At 36.6% G+C, this 21,215-nt stretch overlaps 1 protein-coding gene and 1 long non-coding RNA gene across 3 annotated transcripts in view; one reads left to right on the forward strand and one right to left on the reverse strand.

Moving 5' to 3' along the window:
• Glcci1 (glucocorticoid induced 1) overlaps positions 1-13,898 on the reverse strand; it is an 83,842-nt gene extending 69,944 nt beyond the window's left edge. For both annotated transcript variants that reach the window (XM_046422554.2, XM_046422553.2), the window contains exon 1: positions 12,939-13,898. In XM_046422554.2, the coding sequence (XP_046278510.1) occupies positions 12,939-13,380 (442 nt within the window). In that variant the 5' untranslated portion in view covers positions 13,381-13,898. The remainder of the gene's footprint in view (positions 1-12,938) is intronic.
• LOC124077995 (uncharacterized) overlaps positions 12,376-21,215 on the forward strand; it is a 52,305-nt gene continuing 43,465 nt past the window's right edge. The window contains exon 1 of the long non-coding RNA XR_009224721.1: positions 12,376-12,974. This is a non-coding gene — a long non-coding RNA (uncharacterized LOC124077995). The remainder of the gene's footprint in view (positions 12,975-21,215) is intronic.

A 21,215-nucleotide genomic window follows, 5' to 3' on the forward strand; every position in this document is an offset into this window, starting at 1 on the left:
GAAGAGATGGCCCAGATTCAGGAGATAATTCTAAATAGATAGAAGATACCATGACTTGTCAAATGAATAAAAAAAGGCGGGGGGTGGGAGGAAGGAGAGAGAAAATAAGGATTATGGTGGCAGGAAATAAGAACTCACTCAATACAATGATGCTCTGGGTCTGAATAGCTTATAACCTAGGTGGTGTCCATAGCAGCAATAAACTAAAGAAATCATTTTCATACTGAATCCTAGTTTAAACTTATACAGAGTAAAATTTGTTAATAAGTTATTTGTTTTCTTCTCTCAGCATAGAAAAATACACTAGGCCACTTTTTCAAACCATATAAGCTCAACACGAATTCCCATACTAAGGAAGTATGATATATTCTCTGAGAAACACAAGTCCAACAAGATAAAAAGCACGAATAAAACATCCAAAGTCAGTTATTATGACATTTTAAAATATTTAGACCTGTAAGTTTATAGAATATAAGGATTTTGTTTTAATTTGTTGTAAAAATTATGAGAATAAACATGGTCAGAAGAAATACAGTGACTACACTTTTCAATGCTTGTTTCAATTCTAACTTTGAGCATAATATTGTGCTTAAAAATTACAAAGTCAATCCCAACTGAGAAAATTACATATCTGTTAAGAAGTTTAAACTATAGGTAACTAGACCATCATATCAAACTATGTTAGATGATTCCAAAAAGGGAATTTATATTTAAATTTAAACTGACTTGATTTTTTCCCCAAACCACATAACAAACTTATTTCTTACCAAATATCCTTTAAGTAAAAGGTTCTGTCAAGGAATTTGGCATTCAACATGCTTCCATGAAGGAAATATAACTGTAATACTATAAATAGTAATTTTTCCCATAATCACAAGAAGTCCTTCAAAACTGTGTCTACTTGGAATTCAATTGGTTTTATCTTATATAAGGTGAGCAAAATCCCTAAGTACCACTCAGTATATTAAAATTATTTAAAAGTATTACAAAAAGATGTCCATGAACTACTACCCTCTATAGACAAAGTATCAGGAGCCAGTGATTCATGTTTTCAGAGAAAGGAATGTGAACTTCAGTTCTCTTTGTCTCACATACACACAAAGTGAACCTACAAGAGAACACACATCAATTGGACTTATAGGTGTATTGATATACAGGAACTTCATATGTTAAAGTCAGCCTTAGGAATATATAATTGTAAATAAAAGCACAATCCACAGCATTAATACTATATCGAGTTTAATTATGCTTACTTATTGATTTGTCTTCCTGACATTTTCATAAGAGTACAGGGTTTTGTGAAAGTTTTTCATAAGGTAGGAATACTTCTGTAAAACTGGTTAGGAACAGTTTGCTAGAAAGTTATAACTCAACCAATGCTTTTTCTTCTTCTTCTTTTTTTTAATAAGGACAAATATTGCAGAAAAGGCCTCAGAATATTTATCTAACATAAATATAATATACTATATTAGTATAATATTAGTATAATATAATCACATATTTTTTTCACAGAGACATAAAATCTTTAGTACATGAGTCCTCTTCCTTTTAAAAGTTATTTGAATTCCAAATTTGTTTAGAATTCTAAAACTCATAGAAAGGAAATGGAAAACATTTATTTATGCTCAGTTCTAACACCTCCTTAGGATACTGTTACTTTGCTAAATGTCAGAACATTTTATTCAGCAATGACAAATTACAATATTCAGTAATATGTTTTTATCACCCGAGATGATTGAACTTTAACCTTGAATAACTGACTTCCTAAAAAGTTTTGGTAAATAACATTCTGGGAAATTGAATTATTTTATTTGTACCAAAGATAAGCATTGTGTAAAGCAAATAGTCACCCTGAAATTTGCATTACAGTTTAAATTTTACATTATAATAAGGTACAAAGGGAATATGTAATTCACATTCTCTTTACAAGCTTAGTATAATATAATCATGACCTTTAGGAGAAACTATAAAAACGTCTAAATTCAAAAGCCCATCAAATTTTGGGAATGATTTGAGTTACTCTAATTATATTAAGAAGCTGATTCCATGGAGCTTCACCAGGCCAAAATTCACTTGACAGAATTCTAAATGTAACTTAGACACTCTTTGTGCAGAAATCTATCTTCCATCTTTAAAAATGTGGACTATTCTGACATAATTTATCTTTGTCCCAGCCCATCTCCATCAGCAAAAGAACCTGTACTATACAAAGGTCTAAATTGGTGCTTTTAGAAGCTTGTACACTAACACTGAAAGACAGGCCCTAAACAAAGATAAAAAGCCATTAGTTACATAAATGACTAAGCATTCTAGAAAATGGGTGATATAAGTATAATCCATTAATTTCAACCTCTGTCACATATTTATAGGACAGCATGACCTAACAATCACTGTTGAGTGATTTAAATACAGTATGTACAAACTTGTGCTCTTTCCATGTGTGTGTGTGTATTTACACACAAGTGTAAACACCTAAATCCCCACCCCCCACACACATACATATATATCTCAAGGAGAAACCGCTATATAAACCCTATGTAAGGATTTAAACAAATATTTACTGCAGGATAATATAAGTACTAGAAACTGTATGACAGATGCTAAATGCTAAAAATGACACCTGTCATTAGATGAAGCAAACACATCTACCCAAATTATCTTAAACAGAATTATAAAAACAATAGATGAGTTTAACGTAAATGAAAGTCATAACTAAACTTCCAAGGCCTTTCAAACAGTTGTATTAACTACAGAATAATACAGTGGGTCAAATATTCAAAGATTCCATGACTGTACTATAATATTACTTTCTCAAACATTTTGAGGAATTTTAAGAAGTGAATAATATTTTTAAATAAATAAAACAATAATAATTTATATCATTACTTTTCCTACTTGTTCCTATTTCCTAAAATTCCTATGTACAATTTAAAATGACTTCTTATGTGGTTATATTCAAGGGCCAGAAACTTCTTTTCCATGTTCCAAGTGCAACATTAAAAAAAAAAGAAAGAAAAAAGACACACAAAATATGATTCATCTAACATCTACTTCTTTTATCATAAGATTTAAGTGTAACATTTCTTCCTTTAAATAGAAATATTGGCACAAAGATGTTAATTATTTGATCACTTGGCATAGTACAAAATAAAATATGGCACTGTCCAAAAGATTAAATCAAATAGTAATGCTAAATGTTATAATACTAGTATTTCTTTAAAAACTAAAAGTGGACAAAAATAAAAATAGGTAAACTCTGATTATAATAAGGTAAAATAAGTCACTATGCTAAGCTATCAAGTAAATGGTAATATAACACATGATATACTTACTACTTTCCATTCTAACATAGTGATAACAGATATTCAGCCAGAGCCAAGCCCTACACATTTCAACAGCCTCTCAGGACATCACTAAGTTTTACTATGCAATATTACTACATAAGAAACCACATTGAACAATACAGTTCAGACTTCTATAGCAGTGGGTATGTATATGTGTTCAGAGACAGAAGGGTCAGTGACATCATCCTAAGCCAAACACAACAGAATATATACAAAAATATTCTACATGCAATATAGAAGCCATAGAATGAAGCTATTCTAAGATTTAATAAAAGAAAAAATATATATATATATATACACATACGTATACACATACAGGGTGGCAACTTTAAAATAGAAAACCAAAAAGCTCAAGTTAACTCAGAGAGGTAAGCATAAAACCATAATAATTCACAAATGATTCTCTAAAGCTCAGAGAGAATACTGAATCAAACTAAGGCAGAATTTTAATGATTAACCATACAAATGTGAGCACTCCACTTGCACAAAGTATGTTTTAAAAGTCAAACGGCATGTGGTAGGGGTTTAATAAATATTAAAGAGGTGGAAAATCCCTTTGCTTTACTAACCAGGGTATTGTCAACAAGTACAATACCTGGCGGAAACATTACTTGACTGAAGTTATCACTGGAATTTAAGCTATACTAAAAGGCTTACTTGAACATAGCATATGGATATATGTTATCCAAAAAGATAAAAAGTAAGCAAATGTGGTCAATCGAATAAGGTGTTTTTAATAATGGGTTGTTTCTGGCATAAAATGTATTAAAACAATTTCAAAATAAGTTTTTTTAATAAGCTATCTGATCAAAATGTTGCAGAATATTTAGGTTTTTTTTTTTCAAAATCCTAATTTCTCAATTTAAATCCCCAATTTCACAATACTATAATAAACTGTGTTTATTAATATTTGCTAGCGCCATTTAGTAAGTACTAGACCCTTAAAGGATCTGACTAGAATCAGGAAAAGTACAGTAGATACTTTCTAGGGGTGAAACTATCAAATAACCCAAAATTACTTTAGAAGAAACAATGTTGTCACATAACTTTAAAAGATACTATGAATATATTTTGTTTATATACCACCAGCAAATATATAAACAAGCCCATATTTTATTATGATCTTTTTGTACCATCTTTTTGTATCTTCATGTAAGGCTCATTTCACAGATTTACATGAGAATAGAATAATTTGTGTGGCTAGACCTGATGCAATCCTGAGCAAAAACTAACTTCTACTAGTTTTTATTATCTTCTAAGATACCAATATTACTTAACCAATTCAACTTGTAAACAGACCAATATATTTAACAAGTAAAAATAATTATAGAAGAAATGTCATGAGAAACTTTACCACATAGACTCTAAATAAAATGATTTTAAATTTCTTCATAAAAATACATTTTCTAATGTTATTTATGAAGGGTCTCATTTCCACATTCAGACTAGCTTAATAGTAAGCACAAACAACACTCACAAAAAATGCCCAAATATTTTTATGAAAAAAATTGAGATTAAAATTTATTTTCTATATTACATCAGCAAACCTAGAAAAGAGTTAATTAGATATAAATCAAACTGTTTTTTAAGGTAGTATGCCTTACTTTGCTATGGCAGAGCTATATAAAAGATACTATTTTAAATATCACTGAAATATTAAGGGTGAGCCAGGTAAAGTGGCACACATCTGTAAGTCCCAGAACTCAGGAGGCTGAGGTAAAAAAAATCATTTGGGTACAGGAGTTTTAGACCAGCCTGGACAACATCATGAGACTCCCATCTCAATAAATAAATAAATAAATAAATATCAATAGATGACAAAAATAATCATATTCCTGGAGGTGAATGGAAACTTATGATACTTTATTATAAATAGGCAGATCTTTTTTCAAGGTTTACAAACTCCACACAAATTTTAGGGTTATACGAAATAAATTTTTTAGTTTTTTAATTAATGATAAACTGATAAGTTAATAAGGTGGTATGTCCTTTAAGGACAAAGGGAAGAATGTCTATTAATGACACAGTAAGGTTTCATATGCTATGCCATTCTTATATGCATACCTGGGGCCTCAATTACTGGAGACACACACAGCTATTTTAATTCCATGGTCCCTAAAGTATAGTTCTATTTAGCTTTCTTCACCCAAGTCTCCAAAGCTATTTTTAGCCTATGTCTTCACTGAAAAGGCAGTGAAGTTACCCACTGTGTATGCTTTCCTGCCCCATAACTAAATAGATTCCAAAAGAAAACTTCAGCTATCTGGAAGTCGGGCCTTAGCATTCACAAGGCACTCTGTACCCTCTGTGTATACTGCCTGTCTTTTAGCCAAGATTACTTAACTTTAAGGACCTTATTTCTTCCTCTATGAAGAGGTTAATAAAAGCAACCCTATGGTGAGTTCTAATGAAGGTTAGTAAATGACATAAAAGTTCAATAACTAATTTTATTAAGAATCATCAAGTATAATAAAATTTCTTTTCATTTCACCAATAATCTTTTCCTTACCCAGCCCAAATCTTAACTATTCCTACCCACCTAACTTTATTTAAAAGATAAAATAAGATGCAAAGAGTCAGTGACTTGTTCAAAGTCAAAGGTTAAAACTGAAAGTAGAACCCAGGTCTCTTAACTCCAAATCTAGTATTTTTCAGTATACCTTTCTGTTCTAAGACACTTTCATGGAACCATTTGGAAAATAATTACTTTGGACTTTGATTTGGTCATTAATTCTAGAGAAAAAAAAAAGCCAAGTCATATTATCAAGGAATAATGTAGTCACTTTTTTCATTCTACCTTCATTGGAAAAAACAAATAATCTCCAAAATAAAATTTCAGAATCAGTTATAGCACAATTCCAGTTAGTCAATAACCAGTCATACAATATTCAATACCACTAAAGTACTCATTTTATCAGGTATACAATAGATATTAATAAAGCTCATTAAACCACAAAGAGTTCATTTATACTTTTTGATTCTGCTCAAGAAAAGCAGAACTGTTTTCTTCGGCAGCATATCGATAACTTTTCAATAATATAAAAGGCAAAATCAGCAAATGGACTATTTACAAAACTTTTCTAATGGACATACTAGAAAAAATAAGGAACTATTACTGTTAATAGGTATTCAGTTTTCAGTAATATTCAGCAGCAAGTTATAGCAGTTTTTACTATTTTGTTATGAAACACATCTAGGTGATTGGTGGATTTCTTCACAATTCTAATAGCTTGGCAGACAATCCTGGACACTAACCTTGCCACACAATCACAGGCTTCATTGGTTTAACTCATCCTTATTTTTGGCAAGTCATTATTAAGGTGCACTAGGATGACATTTGATTATGTTGTATAAAGTTCAAACCCACAATATGCATAAGTAACCATCATTTCTTAGGAAGGTTGAATCAACTCAGCTCTGGGCACAAAGATAATCACTTGTGACTAGTAATGTTTAGTGATTCCTGACATGAGTTTATCATAAATATAACTTTTATTTACTAAAGGAGAAAAGTTCTTCTGCTCACTATATTCAAAGACAGCACAGATTCTGGTTACCTATAAGCGGGGCCAGACACAATCAAGTTCACATTGAGCCCTCAGGAAAAAGCATGTACATATGCACACATGCTCATTTTCTCTTTATGTAAGAAACAAATGAGAAAAATAGCCAATCCTTCCATATTCTAGTTTACATTCACCAAACAATGTTTCACATTTTTAGACATTCTGAAAATGTCAAAGCATATCCAGTGCAGCATAATAGTACCATGGAAACAAAAGAAAATCCATCCATTTGTCATTTTTTAAGGTCTAAAATCTCAGCTGATCATCAACACCAGAATTTTTTAGTTAGGTACAACAGTACAGTTTCATAGAATGAACACTGAATCCAGAATCTGAATTATAAATCTATTTTATTGCTGAATGAGAGTATGCACTGCTTGGTATATATTTAGCACTCAAATTTTTTTGTTTTGTTTTTTTTGGTTTGGGTTTTTGTTGTTGTTGTTGTTGTTTTTGTTTTTTTTGCTTCTTACCTACAACCAAAGACAGCTTAAGATAGGGGAAAGTGCTTGAGGTATTCATGAATTTGCCTCCTCCTGGTATTTGCCTCAACAACACTCCCTTGAAGTAAACAGCAGTGCTCACACAGTAATGTCATGTCTGTTCCTTGTAAAATGAAATACTAGAAGAGTACTTTTCTAGAATTTGTTCATAAGTAAAATCCTTAGATTTTTCAGAATTACTGATAATCCATTATACTTTGTTTTGCAAAACAAAGACTAGCTGGATGATGAGTGAAGTCACAGTCATTTTCAGGGATCCAGAAGAAGGGTAAATACGGGAAAGACAGGTGGCTTCTGGTACTTCATCAGTTCCCCAGACTTTCTATACCTAGAGATGAGTAGTGTTCTCTTTCTTCTGCTTGCTTTTGGCAAACCAGTTAGATATCAGAATACACAAATAAGGTCAGCCTCTTGTCAAAATAATTAAATAGTGTACAGGACAGAAAAGAGTGTCAATGATTTGTTCTTAGACATTTATTAGTAAGAGCACAAAATTATATACTGAAAACAAAAGACTAACAAGACTCAGGACAGGTACTGTAGAAAAGCCTATTTGGGTGGTATCTGGGAATTCTAAGTTCTGGAGAAAAGATCAAACTAAAATTAAGAAAAATAAAGTTTTTAGCATATACTCTTAGGCAGATTATTAACTCCATGCTAACAGTTTGGTAAAATAGGCATTTAGGATTTAAATTTCAAACTTAAGGAAAACTCTTGCCTATCTGTTGAACACTGTCATTTATTTCCATTTTACTCATGGCAAAGGGACCAATTACTCCCTTGTTTTCTTATTCACATGAAGTATACATTATCACAAATAAGATCAAAATTGCAAAGATATCATTATACTTCAACATTATCCCAGTATACAAATGCTAATTTGCAATAGGTCTTTGCAGAAATGTACACTACAGTGAGTGAAGTATGTTGTGTAAAAAGTACTAAAATTAATGAAATGATTTTCAGTTACACACACACACACACACACACACACACACAATCCTATATCTAGTTAAAAATTAAGGTGCTTTTATACACCACAGACATTCAGTATTCAATATGCTTAGAGTAATAGAGGAATACAATATTTAAACATAACATAGTATATTGACAAATTCACTTGTCTATTTGGCTATTCACTTATTGATCTGGAAATTTTATGCACCATGAATTAAGTAATGGGAAGAATTAGATCCATAAATAATGACTATTGTTGCTATTTAGCATAGTTCTCAGAGGCTGAAAACCTTTCCCCAAAATCAGTATTTGAAATCTGTTATTTTAGAAAAAGCTAAAATTTACACATATTTCCACTCTAATACAGCAAAGCTTTGAAAAATTTTCCTTTAAATACTATTTTAAAACCTCATCTTAAAAGGGGGAGGAGAGACTTTAATATCCAAGAATATCAGTCTAAGAATAAACTTTACAAGAAGAGAATATGACTATCTCTAAAGAGAGGAAAAAATCACTAAAAAATGTTTGCATTACACAACTCAGCCCAGCATAAAAATGACTGAAAAAGAGGGATTTAATGAAAAGAATAAAAAACTGAAAGTGGACTAATTAAAACACAAAGACATACATACATGGCACACAGTCACCATTATATACTGGCTTGGCTTTACATTATCTTTTAAAATAAAATCATAATTTCTGTATGTATAAACAATGAGGTTTTCAAGGTATTATGAAAAATTCTAATCAAATTTCATTCTATACAGTATTAGGTCAAAATAAATCTGATATGTTAAATCAGAAACCAACACATGCTATTTTTCACAGGAGGAGCTATGTAAGTTTCAAGTTTTTTCATATTTTTGTTACTAGATTCAATGCATCTGAAATATGCAATATTCTCCAATCTGAGGTTCTCTGATGCAACTGTTTTTACATACTTCAGAATTTATAATTCATCCCAATACTCAATCTTTACTAAAAAACCACAAGAGGATCTGTACTTGCTACTTACTATCTCACACAGTAAAATTGGCTTTCTTCTGTGTTTAAATTCATGGGTTTTGCTCAATGAGCTTTCAGAAAGAGGCAACTTTATTATATTTTCTTTTGGTTGTTACTAATGCTTTTAAAGATCATTAATTTTAACATTAACATTCTGCTGTAGTCTCATTTGAGCTGTTCTATTTATCTCAAAGGTAGACTTTATGTATTACCATTACAAAAAATAACTATTTGCATAATACTTTATGATTTTACATCTATTACAAACACATCACAGGGAGTCTGAAGACGCATTCAGCAGCTTGTCATTCACCACTTCAAGACCCTTCAGAACCAAACAAGGGGGAGGGTGACATTTTGTTAATGGCAGAAGTACAGAAATGAACATAAATAACAAACCTTGTAGTTTTAATAATACAAAAGAAAGAAAAAATACAAACAAATTGAGGATGATCCATGAGCATAAACAAAACAGTTTCAATTTGTAAAACTCCATGTCTTCTAGATAGAGCAAGATCTTTGCCAATTTATGCATCTTCTGTTATGATACCCATTTAAGCTATCTAGGACTATGCCATGTAACTAAAGAAAATTAATCTTTTTGCTGGGTTTTATAATTAACATGATATTATCGTTGCTCCTATTTATAGATGTCAGCTTTTCCTCAGCTTTGTGAAATAATCTGAATATCAATTCTCTACCAGTCTAGCCTTAACCCTATAAATAGGTATACTACAAATGTTTAAGAGAAAAATAATGACATAATGTGTTTAGAGATTATGTTGTTTCATAATTTCTTTTTGGTAAAAGAATTAGCAAAAACTCTGTAAAGCCTCTATTTTTCTTCCATAACCATCACTCCAGATAAAATGCACAAAATAATGAAAGCTCAGTTGTCGTTTCTAATCCAAATGCCCACAGCACTTGGAAGGTTTCTATAAACAATATGACTCTATAGGAAATACATATCCCCTAAGCCACCATTTACTTAATATTTTTAAATGTAGCTTCAAAGCACAGTGCAATACTACTATCAAACACACACACACTGTGAAATGTACAGAAAAGGAAGGGGGTCGAGAGAGAGGAAGAAATGGAGCACGTTGTTGTTTTTCATTCATGCAGTATAGTGATGTCAGTGTCTGCAGCAGTAGTGGCAGCGGCAAGAACCCTGACCAGCAGAGGCTAAAATCTACTGAAGTCAGAATCTTGCAGAATTCAAAAGAAAATGAGTGTTGAAAATTATATCAACTCATAACATGGATTTTAAATGGCTAAATAGGATAGAATACTTGTGTAGTTTTAATATAGGTAGAAACAAGGCAGGATGTGGAGAAGTAACATAGAGGTAATATAATCAAGGAACTAGGGACACAGGAGCCTGCATTCAAAATCACTTCAATGGAAGAAGCTGACAAAACCACCTGGTGTTAAGAACAGCAGAAAAACATCTCTAGCAGAGAAAGCCTTTCAATTCCCAGCACAAGCTTTGACACTGCAAATCTGTCTAGTGCCCAACCAGACTCAGAAAAGTGTTTTCATCATGACTGCATTAAAATTGCATTAAACTTGGATGTACCATGCTACAACAAAGGGGAAAGTTTAAGCTTGATCACAAGTTTCATTAAAACTTCTTGATGATGGGGCATGTAATTTCCTAAACCATTAGGGCTTTTGAAGGATGCAGAAAAACAAGTTGTACTATTATCTGTTGTAATATGTTACTGTTTATCAACAAAAGGAAAGGAGATACTAGATGGCCATTAGAATGTTGCAGGAATTGCCAAAACTCCTCTTACTCTGGCCCCAAAATCCTCTGTACACAATCTGTAACATTATTTTATGCTTTTTACATTAGTCCCTAAAAGAAAATCCCAAAACTCAATTTATGCATTGTTAAAGCTAAATCACGAAAAATGTATTTAACTGCCTTCTTTTCTTTCTTTCTACTACCTCTCATTTAATACAGATCTAGAAAATGTGCAAAGGAGTTGCATATGGCATTAATCTGTTGGAAAATGGTGGTCTTTTCTATAAAATACAGCCAAAGATGTGTGTTCAGTTGTGGTCATTATTAGGGAGATCACGTTGTTTTCATTCATTCATTCAGGATTTGCTGGAGGATGTCAGTTTCTGCAGCAGCTGGCTTGACCTGGGGGAGGAGTGGGGGAGCAAATTCCTCCTGGTGCATACAGATTACAGGATGTATTCCTTGGAGCTCATGTACTTATCCCATTGCACTACATCCTACACTGGGGCTCACCATCAAGTGGTCTGAAAACAAGTGCCTTGGCAACATGCAAATTATACAGGTCTGAAATATTAAAACTAAAAACACCAAAACTGATCTATCATAACAAAATCGCTTTTCTAACACTAACACTTTCATCAAGAAAACTCTATTTTAAAAATTCCACATACCACATAAACATTGCACAGAACTTGACAGTGTTTCCCCTCCAAGCAGAGATTTCTCCACTCAGTATGATCCCTTCCCTCCACAATGCAGCAGCAGCAGCAACTGTAGCCCTTAACTGGTGCCTAATAATATTAGCTACTTCACTCTCCCTTATGGGCTTTAAGTCCCTGTTTTGGCTTATTTTTTTCTCCCCCAGGACTCAACTAGATCATGCACTTCGTCCCTAGACATAAACAAAACAAAACAGAAAACATTATGGGAAGCCCACAACATCCACTAGCTCATCATTACCTCTGACATCTAACAAAAAAGAAACTTGAGATCTTTACACAGCTCAACTGAACTGTTAAGTGTACTTAAAAATGAACAGAAAAGGTGAACACATTCCACAAACAGGTTTTTAGAAATTTATCGTGAAAACTATGAGTTTGGCATAAACCGTTTCAAGGGGCAGTTGTGCTCTGATGCATGACTATATAAAGTAGAGAAGAGAGATTGCAAAGAAAAAAAAAAAAACCTATACAATTGCACAGCCCAAACTGTCTTCTTTACACAGCCTTATAACGCCACTACTTCTCCGGAAATGGAATAAATATATACACATATCCATATGTATATATACACATATGTATGTATATACGCGTGTGTGTGTGTCTCGATAGTTACAGGCACATTTTACACACACAAACCCACACTCTCACATATATCCTGGTAGTTACAGTCACGTTAGGAACTTCATAGGAAAGCACAAAGAGACTGCCGAGATTACAACTACCAGCCACCTTATCCGCAGTTGGAGAGTTTATGTGCGTGTTTTAAGTGTTTCGCCCAGCTCTTCCTTACCCGGTTACAAACAGCACACACACGGGAGAGAGAACTAATCAGCTCTTAAACTGAAAAACCTTTCGACGCAGGCGAGTGATGGAAGATAAAATCTGAGGGGCGACATGAGGGTCAAATAAAAGTTGCTTTTCAGTTCGCTCCTCCAAGCCCCGCAGCGACCGCAGGGGGGTGAGATTCCCAAAGCCACTTTCACACCTTCAATAATGCACTAGCAAAGAGAAGCCCGGAGAGGCTGAAGTTTCCACGGAGGACACCATCAGGGAGACGCAGCCCGGGAGGACAGGAGGATTGGGCTCGCTACCTCTGCACACCGGCGAGCCGGGGCTCCGTCTCTCAGGTGAGCTGCTCCTCCGGTGGCTCTCAGGGGACCGTCTCGGGCGGCCCTTGGCCCGCGGCGCCTGCTCGGCAGGGGCTGTGGCCGGCGGCGGCGTCGGGCTGGGCGGGCTGGGGCCGCGGGCCGCGCCGGGCCCCGGGAGGCTGCCCAGCGAGGCGGCGGCGGCGGGCGGGCGAGTGGGACTGTGCTGGCTGCCCCGCAGGAGCTGGTAGGGCACCGTGGCGCGGATGGGCTGCAGCAACCGACCGGCTCCTGCAGCCGGGGCGCAGCCCACGCCACCGCCCGCACCATTCCCGCTCCCGGCGGCGGCGGCCGGCGGGGAGCCCGCGGCGCTGCGCCGCATCCTCTGCGGCGGGGGATGAGGGGTCTGAGAGGAACTAGAGGAGGAGGAGGAGGAGGCAGTGGACATGGTGGCTCCGCGGGCCCTGGACGACGCCGGCCGACACGGAGGCGCGGGAGCGTGTGGGAGCCGGCGCGATAGTGCGTGCGAGTGTGTAAGGGGGAGGGGCGGGGGTATGAGGAGGGGGAGGAGTCTCTGGGCTCCCCCTTCCCAACGCGCACCCCCGCCGCCTCAGCGAGGGGGGAGGGGAAGGCTGCGAAAACAAACGTCCAACGGCCCCAACAGCCTAGCTGGGATCGGCGTGGCGGTCACGGCCGGGGCCGCGAGGAGCCCGGAGACGCCGCCACCTCCCCGGGCATCGCGCTGACAGGGCACCCGCCCGGATCACGCAGCCCCGGGGCCGCTCGCAGCCTTCTCCTCAGCCCTTGGGGACGGCACGCGCGGGAGAACTCGGCAGCTGCAGGGAGGGCCGCGGTTCCTGCTTCTAGGGACGGGGATAGGGGAAAAGGGCCTCAAGGTGCCTTGCGCTCCGCGGAGCCCGCGCCACCGCAAACGCCGTCGCCGCCGCCTCTACCCGCTTCTCACTGGGAATGGCAACTAATCCTCCACCCGCACCCCGCCCCCGGCACCGCCTCCCGGCGGTCGGGACCCGGCAGTTGCCGCAAGGAACACTCCCATTGGCTCCTCTGCTCCCCACCCCAGCTCGTGTGATTGGTTCTGGAATAGGAGTGAGAGGAACTTTAGCCAATGATCTTGATGTACTCCACTTTGGGGGAGGGGCGTGAAGAAGCGGAGGATTGAGGAGGGGGCGTGCGCGCGGGGAGGGACCTTCGAGTTGACAGCCTTTGAGGTGAGAGCGAGACTAGGAAAGTAGGTCCATGTGTGCCCTGCGCGTGCTCCGACACCCACCGACACGCATATGCCCGGGTAAGCAGGTTGCAAGGGCTCCACCCTCCTGGGCAATCTGTACAACTTGAGACAGAGGAATCTTAAGGCAAACTTGCTTTGCACGTACACCTGCATCCGGTGGGATGTTTAGAGTTAGAACCAAAAGAATCCATTCCTTCCCCTCTAATTTCAGTAATCTGAGCTTTCATGGCTTAGTAGCCTTATAATCAGAAAAACTTCATGTGATTAGAAGAAATGTCTGGAACCTGAATTAAACAAAGGGCACTTACTTTTACAGCCTATCCTAACATTTGTAGTTATGCAGTGAAAAGAGATAATCAAATTCTATGTTCCAAGACAATAACTCCGAATGGCAGAGGTCAACAAGAAGTTTTACGTCATTACACCATCAGATATATTAATGGAGAGCACCTTACTGCCTTTCCCGAAGCAGATGGCCTCTTGAGAGGAATAAATACCCAACATAACGTAACAATCCATTGTGGTAAATTTGTTTTTTATTCTGCAATGAAACTGAGGAAGTACAAAGATTTTAAAAAACTAACGTAACCCTGAATTTACCCCTACAGTAAAACAAGGTTTAATCTGTAATCAAGAACAAGTAAGAGTCCACATTTGATACCATCCATTAATTTCCACCAGGTTAAAAGGAGAAGTGGGATGTCAGATTGGTCTACTTCTGGTGTCTGCTCATACTGACAAGCTTCCTCTGTTTTCAGGCACTATATGCAGGGGTCAGTTTCACTTAGAGAAGTCATCCCTCTCTGCTTCCTTGTGTGCTCATACCACAAAGCATACTAGCTTTTATTTAAAAATTGATGAAATCCAATAAAAATACAAGAAATGTATCTAGCACTTTATTCCATTAGGCTAGTGATAGTTCCTCACTCTGTCACATATTAAAAGCATAGCTAACATTTATTGAACATTAACAATGTGCCTATATGTGTCAACTCATTCATTCCTCATATAAGCCACAAGGTATATCTACTATTAATACCCACTGTGTTGCCAGCTGAGGCACAAACAAGCTAACACTGAGATTACTAAACTAGTAAAGGAGGAGCTGAGAATCTAAACCAGAAGGACTGGCCCAAGAATCTGAGTAAGCCCTCTGCTCTAGTGCCTCATAGCTTAGAGCTGTGAGCTCATGATCAATAGAGTATTTGTAGTAGTCCACAAATATTATCTGTGAGATAAATAAGTTCCCATTAGTTAAAAAAATTAAAAGTGAAGACATTTCTTTTTTGTTTTCCAAATGATTCTACTTGTTCAAATTTGATGTAATTGATCTATTGTATTAGTTTTCAATTTAAACATCGATGATTCTTAATTTAGAAATCAATTCTTTCTGTGAGTAAAAAGAACAATAAATTGCTTTTCTTTCTGGTAACATTTTCAGAATAGCAAGAACAAAATTTGACAGATAAAAAATATGTAAAGTTAAAAAATGTGGGTAAATGTCTAAGTTGATTTGATTACAGCATGGTTTCATTTTAGAAATGTTATCTCTGACCACTCCTAAGTCTAAGTATGGAACAATCTGAACACATTAGATTACAATAATTCTAAATTGGTACTACACCATAGTCACAGTGATCAATACTTGATTTGGATCTAAAACAAGATACCTGGCCATATTTTAAGGCTTTCTGGTTTGTTCAAATCTATCATAAACAATTTAAATCTAAAAGCAAACTTAAAGTGATTATGGAGAGAATTAGTATGATGCTAATATTTTCAGTTCCTGGTAAGTCGTATTTGTAATGACTTATTTGGAAATTCAATCACCTTCTCTTTGCTAAAGATATTTTGTTTGTCTTTAAAACTACTAATTCCATGAAATAAGTAGTGATCTTCATACCTAAGGGATTCGGGATTCAAACAAATCAAAGATGGACTAAAATAAACTCTATACCTGCTTTGAAATGTCTTTTTGTTGAGCTCTTACTACTTTATTCTTATTGAGGATTCTAGTGGGCTTCAAGGGTACGTAGGAGCTTTAAGAAAATGTTCTCCTCAGAGAAATGGAACTCCCTGAAACGAGGTATGGATCGATGGGCTTGGAATCTTTGTTAAGCTACTATGCTAGCTTTGGAATAAATAGGCCCAGTAGAGGTTTGTTGAATGTTAAGTGTAACAATCTCTGAAAATTCTACATAGGACTTAATGTTGGTCGTGACACCTTTACTATGTTGTCCTAACTAAAAGAAGATAAAATTGAAAGCACAGTGTGTTTTCCAGAATGCTACAAGAAATACCTCTGTTCCCAGCAGCTTCATGCCTTGGCTGTCTATGGGACAAGAATCTACCATTAGCTGATCTCAGGTAGAATTCTGTTATACTTATTTTTTAGTTCAAAAATGGTAATGGACCATATTTGAGGTTAATTTAATACTTGGAGTCACTGACTACATATGATTAATATGCGGTTCCACGTGGTGAGAGAACAAAATGAAGAATCAATCAAGCCTACCTTGTCCTTTAATTTCATCTGTGTTTTCCAGCTGAGCATCTGCTATACTTTCAACATGGTTTTTGCCCCAGAATACATGCTGAGTTTTATCCCCACTCTGAGATATTAAGAGGGCAGAAACTTAATCTGACTATGGGGTTTAGAGGTGAGATATTTGGGAACTGATTAGTATTAAAGTCATTAGGTTAGAGCCCCCATGATTGAATCCTGGTAGGCTGATAAGGAGAAAGACAAGACATACTTACACACATGCTCCCTGTCTCTTGCCATGTGATGCTCTGTATCACCTAAGGACTGCCACAAAGAACAATATCACTCAAAGAGACCCTTAGAACTTGCACCACCAGAACCATGAATCAAAATAAACCTCTTTCCTTCATAAAATAGCCTGCCTTTGGTATTTTATTATAGCAAGAAAAAATGGACTAATTCAGCATCAAATGCTAAACTGAATCAAAAAAGTAGTCTAGGTTGTCAATATTAGCAATGAGGTCATGGCCCTGAGAGAACACTGAACAGATCTGCACTGATGTTCATCTTAAGCTGATTAAATTCTCTTGTGGGTGGATTCCTAATAGCAACAACAAAGCCTTGACTGTATTTTTGTCCCTAACAGATGCTTTAAGTAAAACTCCTTACTGCTTGTGACAGCCTACGTGCACCTTTGTACTATGTGTTTCCTCTACCTGAAAGTTTCTTGCCTTATTTCCACAAGGCCTTTACTCAAATGTCATCACCTTCATGAAGATCCTTCTTAAAACTGCAAGTACCCCCTAAGCTTCCCTTATACTCTTTTTTTTTTCCAGAGCACCTATTACCATCCAAACTAGATGGATGGATAAAATGATTTTTTGTTCTGTCTAGAAACAAGAGTCATGAAGGCAAGACTTTTTATTAGTTTTATAACTTCTAAATCTTCATAACAGTGCTTAATACAAGCTAGATAACATAAATATTTGTTCAATGGTGTTGAAAGAATGGCAAGTTTTATCTTCTGCTGGTCTTGTGAACTAAAACTGGAACCTTTCATTTGAAGGAGAAAAAAAAGTAAGAACAGGTGTATCTCTGCTGCAAAGCACAGATACAGAGTAGAAAAATATTCTATGTTGCTATTGTAAATGACACAGATATTTGCATTCAAAATAAAGAATATGTTATATTATGGTCCTTAGATAGCAAAGCGAAAAATAGTAGTCCTAGTTGTTCGTGAAGACTAACCAGAGGTTAAAAATTAGAAATGAAATTGGTAATGCGGAAAAGGCAGTTGAAATTTACAGGAAAAAGAAATGACAACTGAAATCAGCAGGGAAGTACAGTTGAGAAAGATCAGTTAAGGAGTGACATCTGCTGATTAGGTAGTTAGTTCTATTTCATTGTTATAAACAGCTATTCTCAAGAGGCCTGTGTAAAGGAACTGAAAAATAAATGATATTTAATTCTGTAGAAAAAGTTATTTCTATAAGTAGCATTCTGGAAGACACACTGTGCTTTCAATTTTATCTTCTTTTAGTTAGGACAACATAGTAAAGGTGTCACGACCAACATTAAGTCCTATGTAGAATTTTCAGAGATTGTTACACTTAACATTCAACACACCTCTACTGGGCCTATTTATTCCAAAGCTAGCATAGTAGCTTAACAAAGATTCCAAGCCCAGCGATCCATACCTCGTTTCTTTGTTTCTAAAGGAAGTTCAGGAGAAAAAATAGAAATAAGAGACATTCAATTTTTAACTGGTAAGGTCATCAAAAAAGTAAATATGCAGTTCTCGCTGCACTAAAAGGAACCACTGGTTTTCCAGCTTTTATCTCCACAGTAACTCTGCTTGCCAACTTTGATGACAGTGGCATCAAAAATTCCCTGAAATGATACATAGCGATACTAGCATCAGTACCACCACTGAGCTGAAAGACTGTGTTGCATAAGAACAGTACATTCATAGGTAAGACTTGGGGACCAAATGACATTCCTTTTGTTCTAGTCCCAAATATAGTGGTCACAATATACTAAAGCTATAGTAGTCCTGTGGAGGAAATATGCTTTATTATCATAGCATTTTTAATGAGAGTTTACAAATAATTAAGTGTGTGATAGATTAATCTCTTCTTCTGTGGCTGAATCTTACTTTTAACCACCTGAGTAATGTGGTAAGTGTTCTTAAGGTGTGGTCAATTCATTAGCAGTGCTTGACTAGAGAGTTTCTCTTTATTATTTTCAACTCTCTGTAGCATACAATGTTCAGAGTGCCTACTCAGCATCTTATAGAATAGGTCCATATCAATGCATCTGATAAGCCTATATGAGGGCTTAGTCGCAACACCACTGGTATCAAGCCAAGGTAACCCCTTATCGAGTTACTTGTGAAACGTCTTCAAAATGTCAGACATTGTTCTACACTCCATAGGGCATGTCTGTTCTCACATTTTAGTAAACTGATGTATTTAAGAGTAAAAAAAAATCCCTCCAAGTCAAGTTTAAAACCATGCTTAAACATATGACTGCCACTACAGAGGTATAAATAAAGCACTGTGAAAGCAAAAGTAGGGAACTCCACTCCCTTTTGAGAACAGTCTTCAAGAAGAAGAGTATGAAGAAGTAATGTAGTTAGAAATGCTCAGGGCCTGCTAGAAAATGATTGCAGAGTCTGCCTTGGCTGATGTTAATGGAGGGTAATGTCAATAACAGTTCAGGGATGGCTGTGGATGTTAGGCAAGACTTGTACTTTACTGATTACTCAGTGGGGAGCTATTGTAGATTCTTGAATGGATGGGAAAACATGAGTGGAGCTGTGCTTTAGTTATTCTCAGAAGATGCTTCTGAGAATAGTTTACAATATTCATTGGAGACTAAAGTATGGAAGATAGTTTAAGAGACTTTGAGAATAGTTTATTTGAGTTCAAGTAACAAGAATTAGGGAAGAGGTAGAGGAAATGAAGAAGGTGCAGTGATACAAAGGGTGCTCCTCAGATGCTTGTCTTATGGATCAGGAAAACATCAAGCTTGGATGCCTGAGAAGAAGATCATGGCTTTTAACAGGAACAGGGCAGCCAAGAGAGAGTGAGTAGATTTGGGGAAAATATAATGAGTTCAGCTATAAACAATAAAACTAGAAAAGAAAGCTGAGGACTACTCCTAACAGGATATAGAGAATTCAATATCTCAGGAAGTAAGTTTGGGAGACACTTTGGTTGTCTTGCAAGCTAATATCCTTCTTCCCCAAGAACTAATCCTCCAACACACAGAAAACTTACACCTGACAGCCATATTTGTACAAAAAGGCCTTGTTCCTCTAACCACAGATGATTTGACCTGAGTTCCATTATGACTAAGTCTGGACCAATCAATTTGTCTCCCTTGGGTATCTGGGCTTAAGAAATGAAAGGTTATTCTATTAAGGGCATGAACTGGATGAACACAGAAATTTATATATGGGGTGACCACTTTCTGTCATGGGCACAGTGAAGCAGAGGAAATCTGCCTTCTGAGAGAAAATGACAAAGTGATTTGCACAAAGGAGAAATGAGACCAGATGACCAGAAAGAGGAAGACAGCCTGAGAGTACCATCAAGACTATTCATATCTTGTCCATTTTCTTCAACCCTCCTAAACCACCATCATCCTGTCTCACCCCTACTGATACAACTCCAGTGCATTCAACTCATCATATCAGTAAGTTTTTCTGCATTAGGACCTACCTCTCCTTCCTTTCTGTACAAAACATACATGTTCTCCTCTCCTAGGAAAAGCTAAGAGAGGAGTTCTCCTCTACTTATACTCTAAATTCCTTCCCCTCTTTTGCCTTCTCAGGAATGTCATCCCTTCAATTATTCCTTACCTCTTCTTCATCATCAAATTCCCAATAATGTATGAATATATAGCCATATGAAAAGTTTAAAAAGCAAAACAGATTCTTATGCCGTTACTTTCCGTCTGCAGTCCAAATTTTTTGATCCCCTTACCAAAGTACTTCCAGAGAGAAATATCCACACTTTCCTTCTGATTTCCTATTTAACCTACTCCAAATCTGGCTTCCACACCACACCATGCCACTGAAAACTAATCACTGTCGACAGCTTCTTATTGCCGGGCCCAGCATATATTCCTAGGACCTCATCCTAGCCCGATTTGTAGCAGTTTTCCACATAGTTGGTCAGGTTCAGCTTCTTGGAATATATCTCTTCTGTTGGAGTCTAGGACACTGAACTCCACTGGTCTGTCCCCTTCTTCTCTAATCATTGGTGCTCAGTGTCCTTCAATGATTCTTCCTCCTCTGAACCCCTCTAGAAATGGGGTTCTATCCTCTGCTTGCTTCTCTATAAACCCACCTACTTGGTAGTATCAACCATTCCTGTGGCTTTAAAAAGTTGGTAACTCTTAAGTTCATTCTATAGCCCAGACATTTTCTCCAAGTTCTATATTCATATATCCAGTGGCCTCCTTGGCATGTCCAATCCCCATGAATACCTCTGAGGAGTGTGTCCAAAATGGGATTAAACTTTTAATTTCTGAATTCCTGCTT

This window comes from Marmota monax, unplaced genomic scaffold, assembly GCF_021218885.2.
Source record: "Marmota monax isolate L192 unplaced genomic scaffold, Marmota_monax_Labrador192_F-V1.1 WCK01_AAM20220418_F8-fsc00144, whole genome shotgun sequence".
Lineage (NCBI taxonomy): Eukaryota > Metazoa > Chordata > Mammalia > Rodentia > Sciuridae > Marmota > Marmota monax.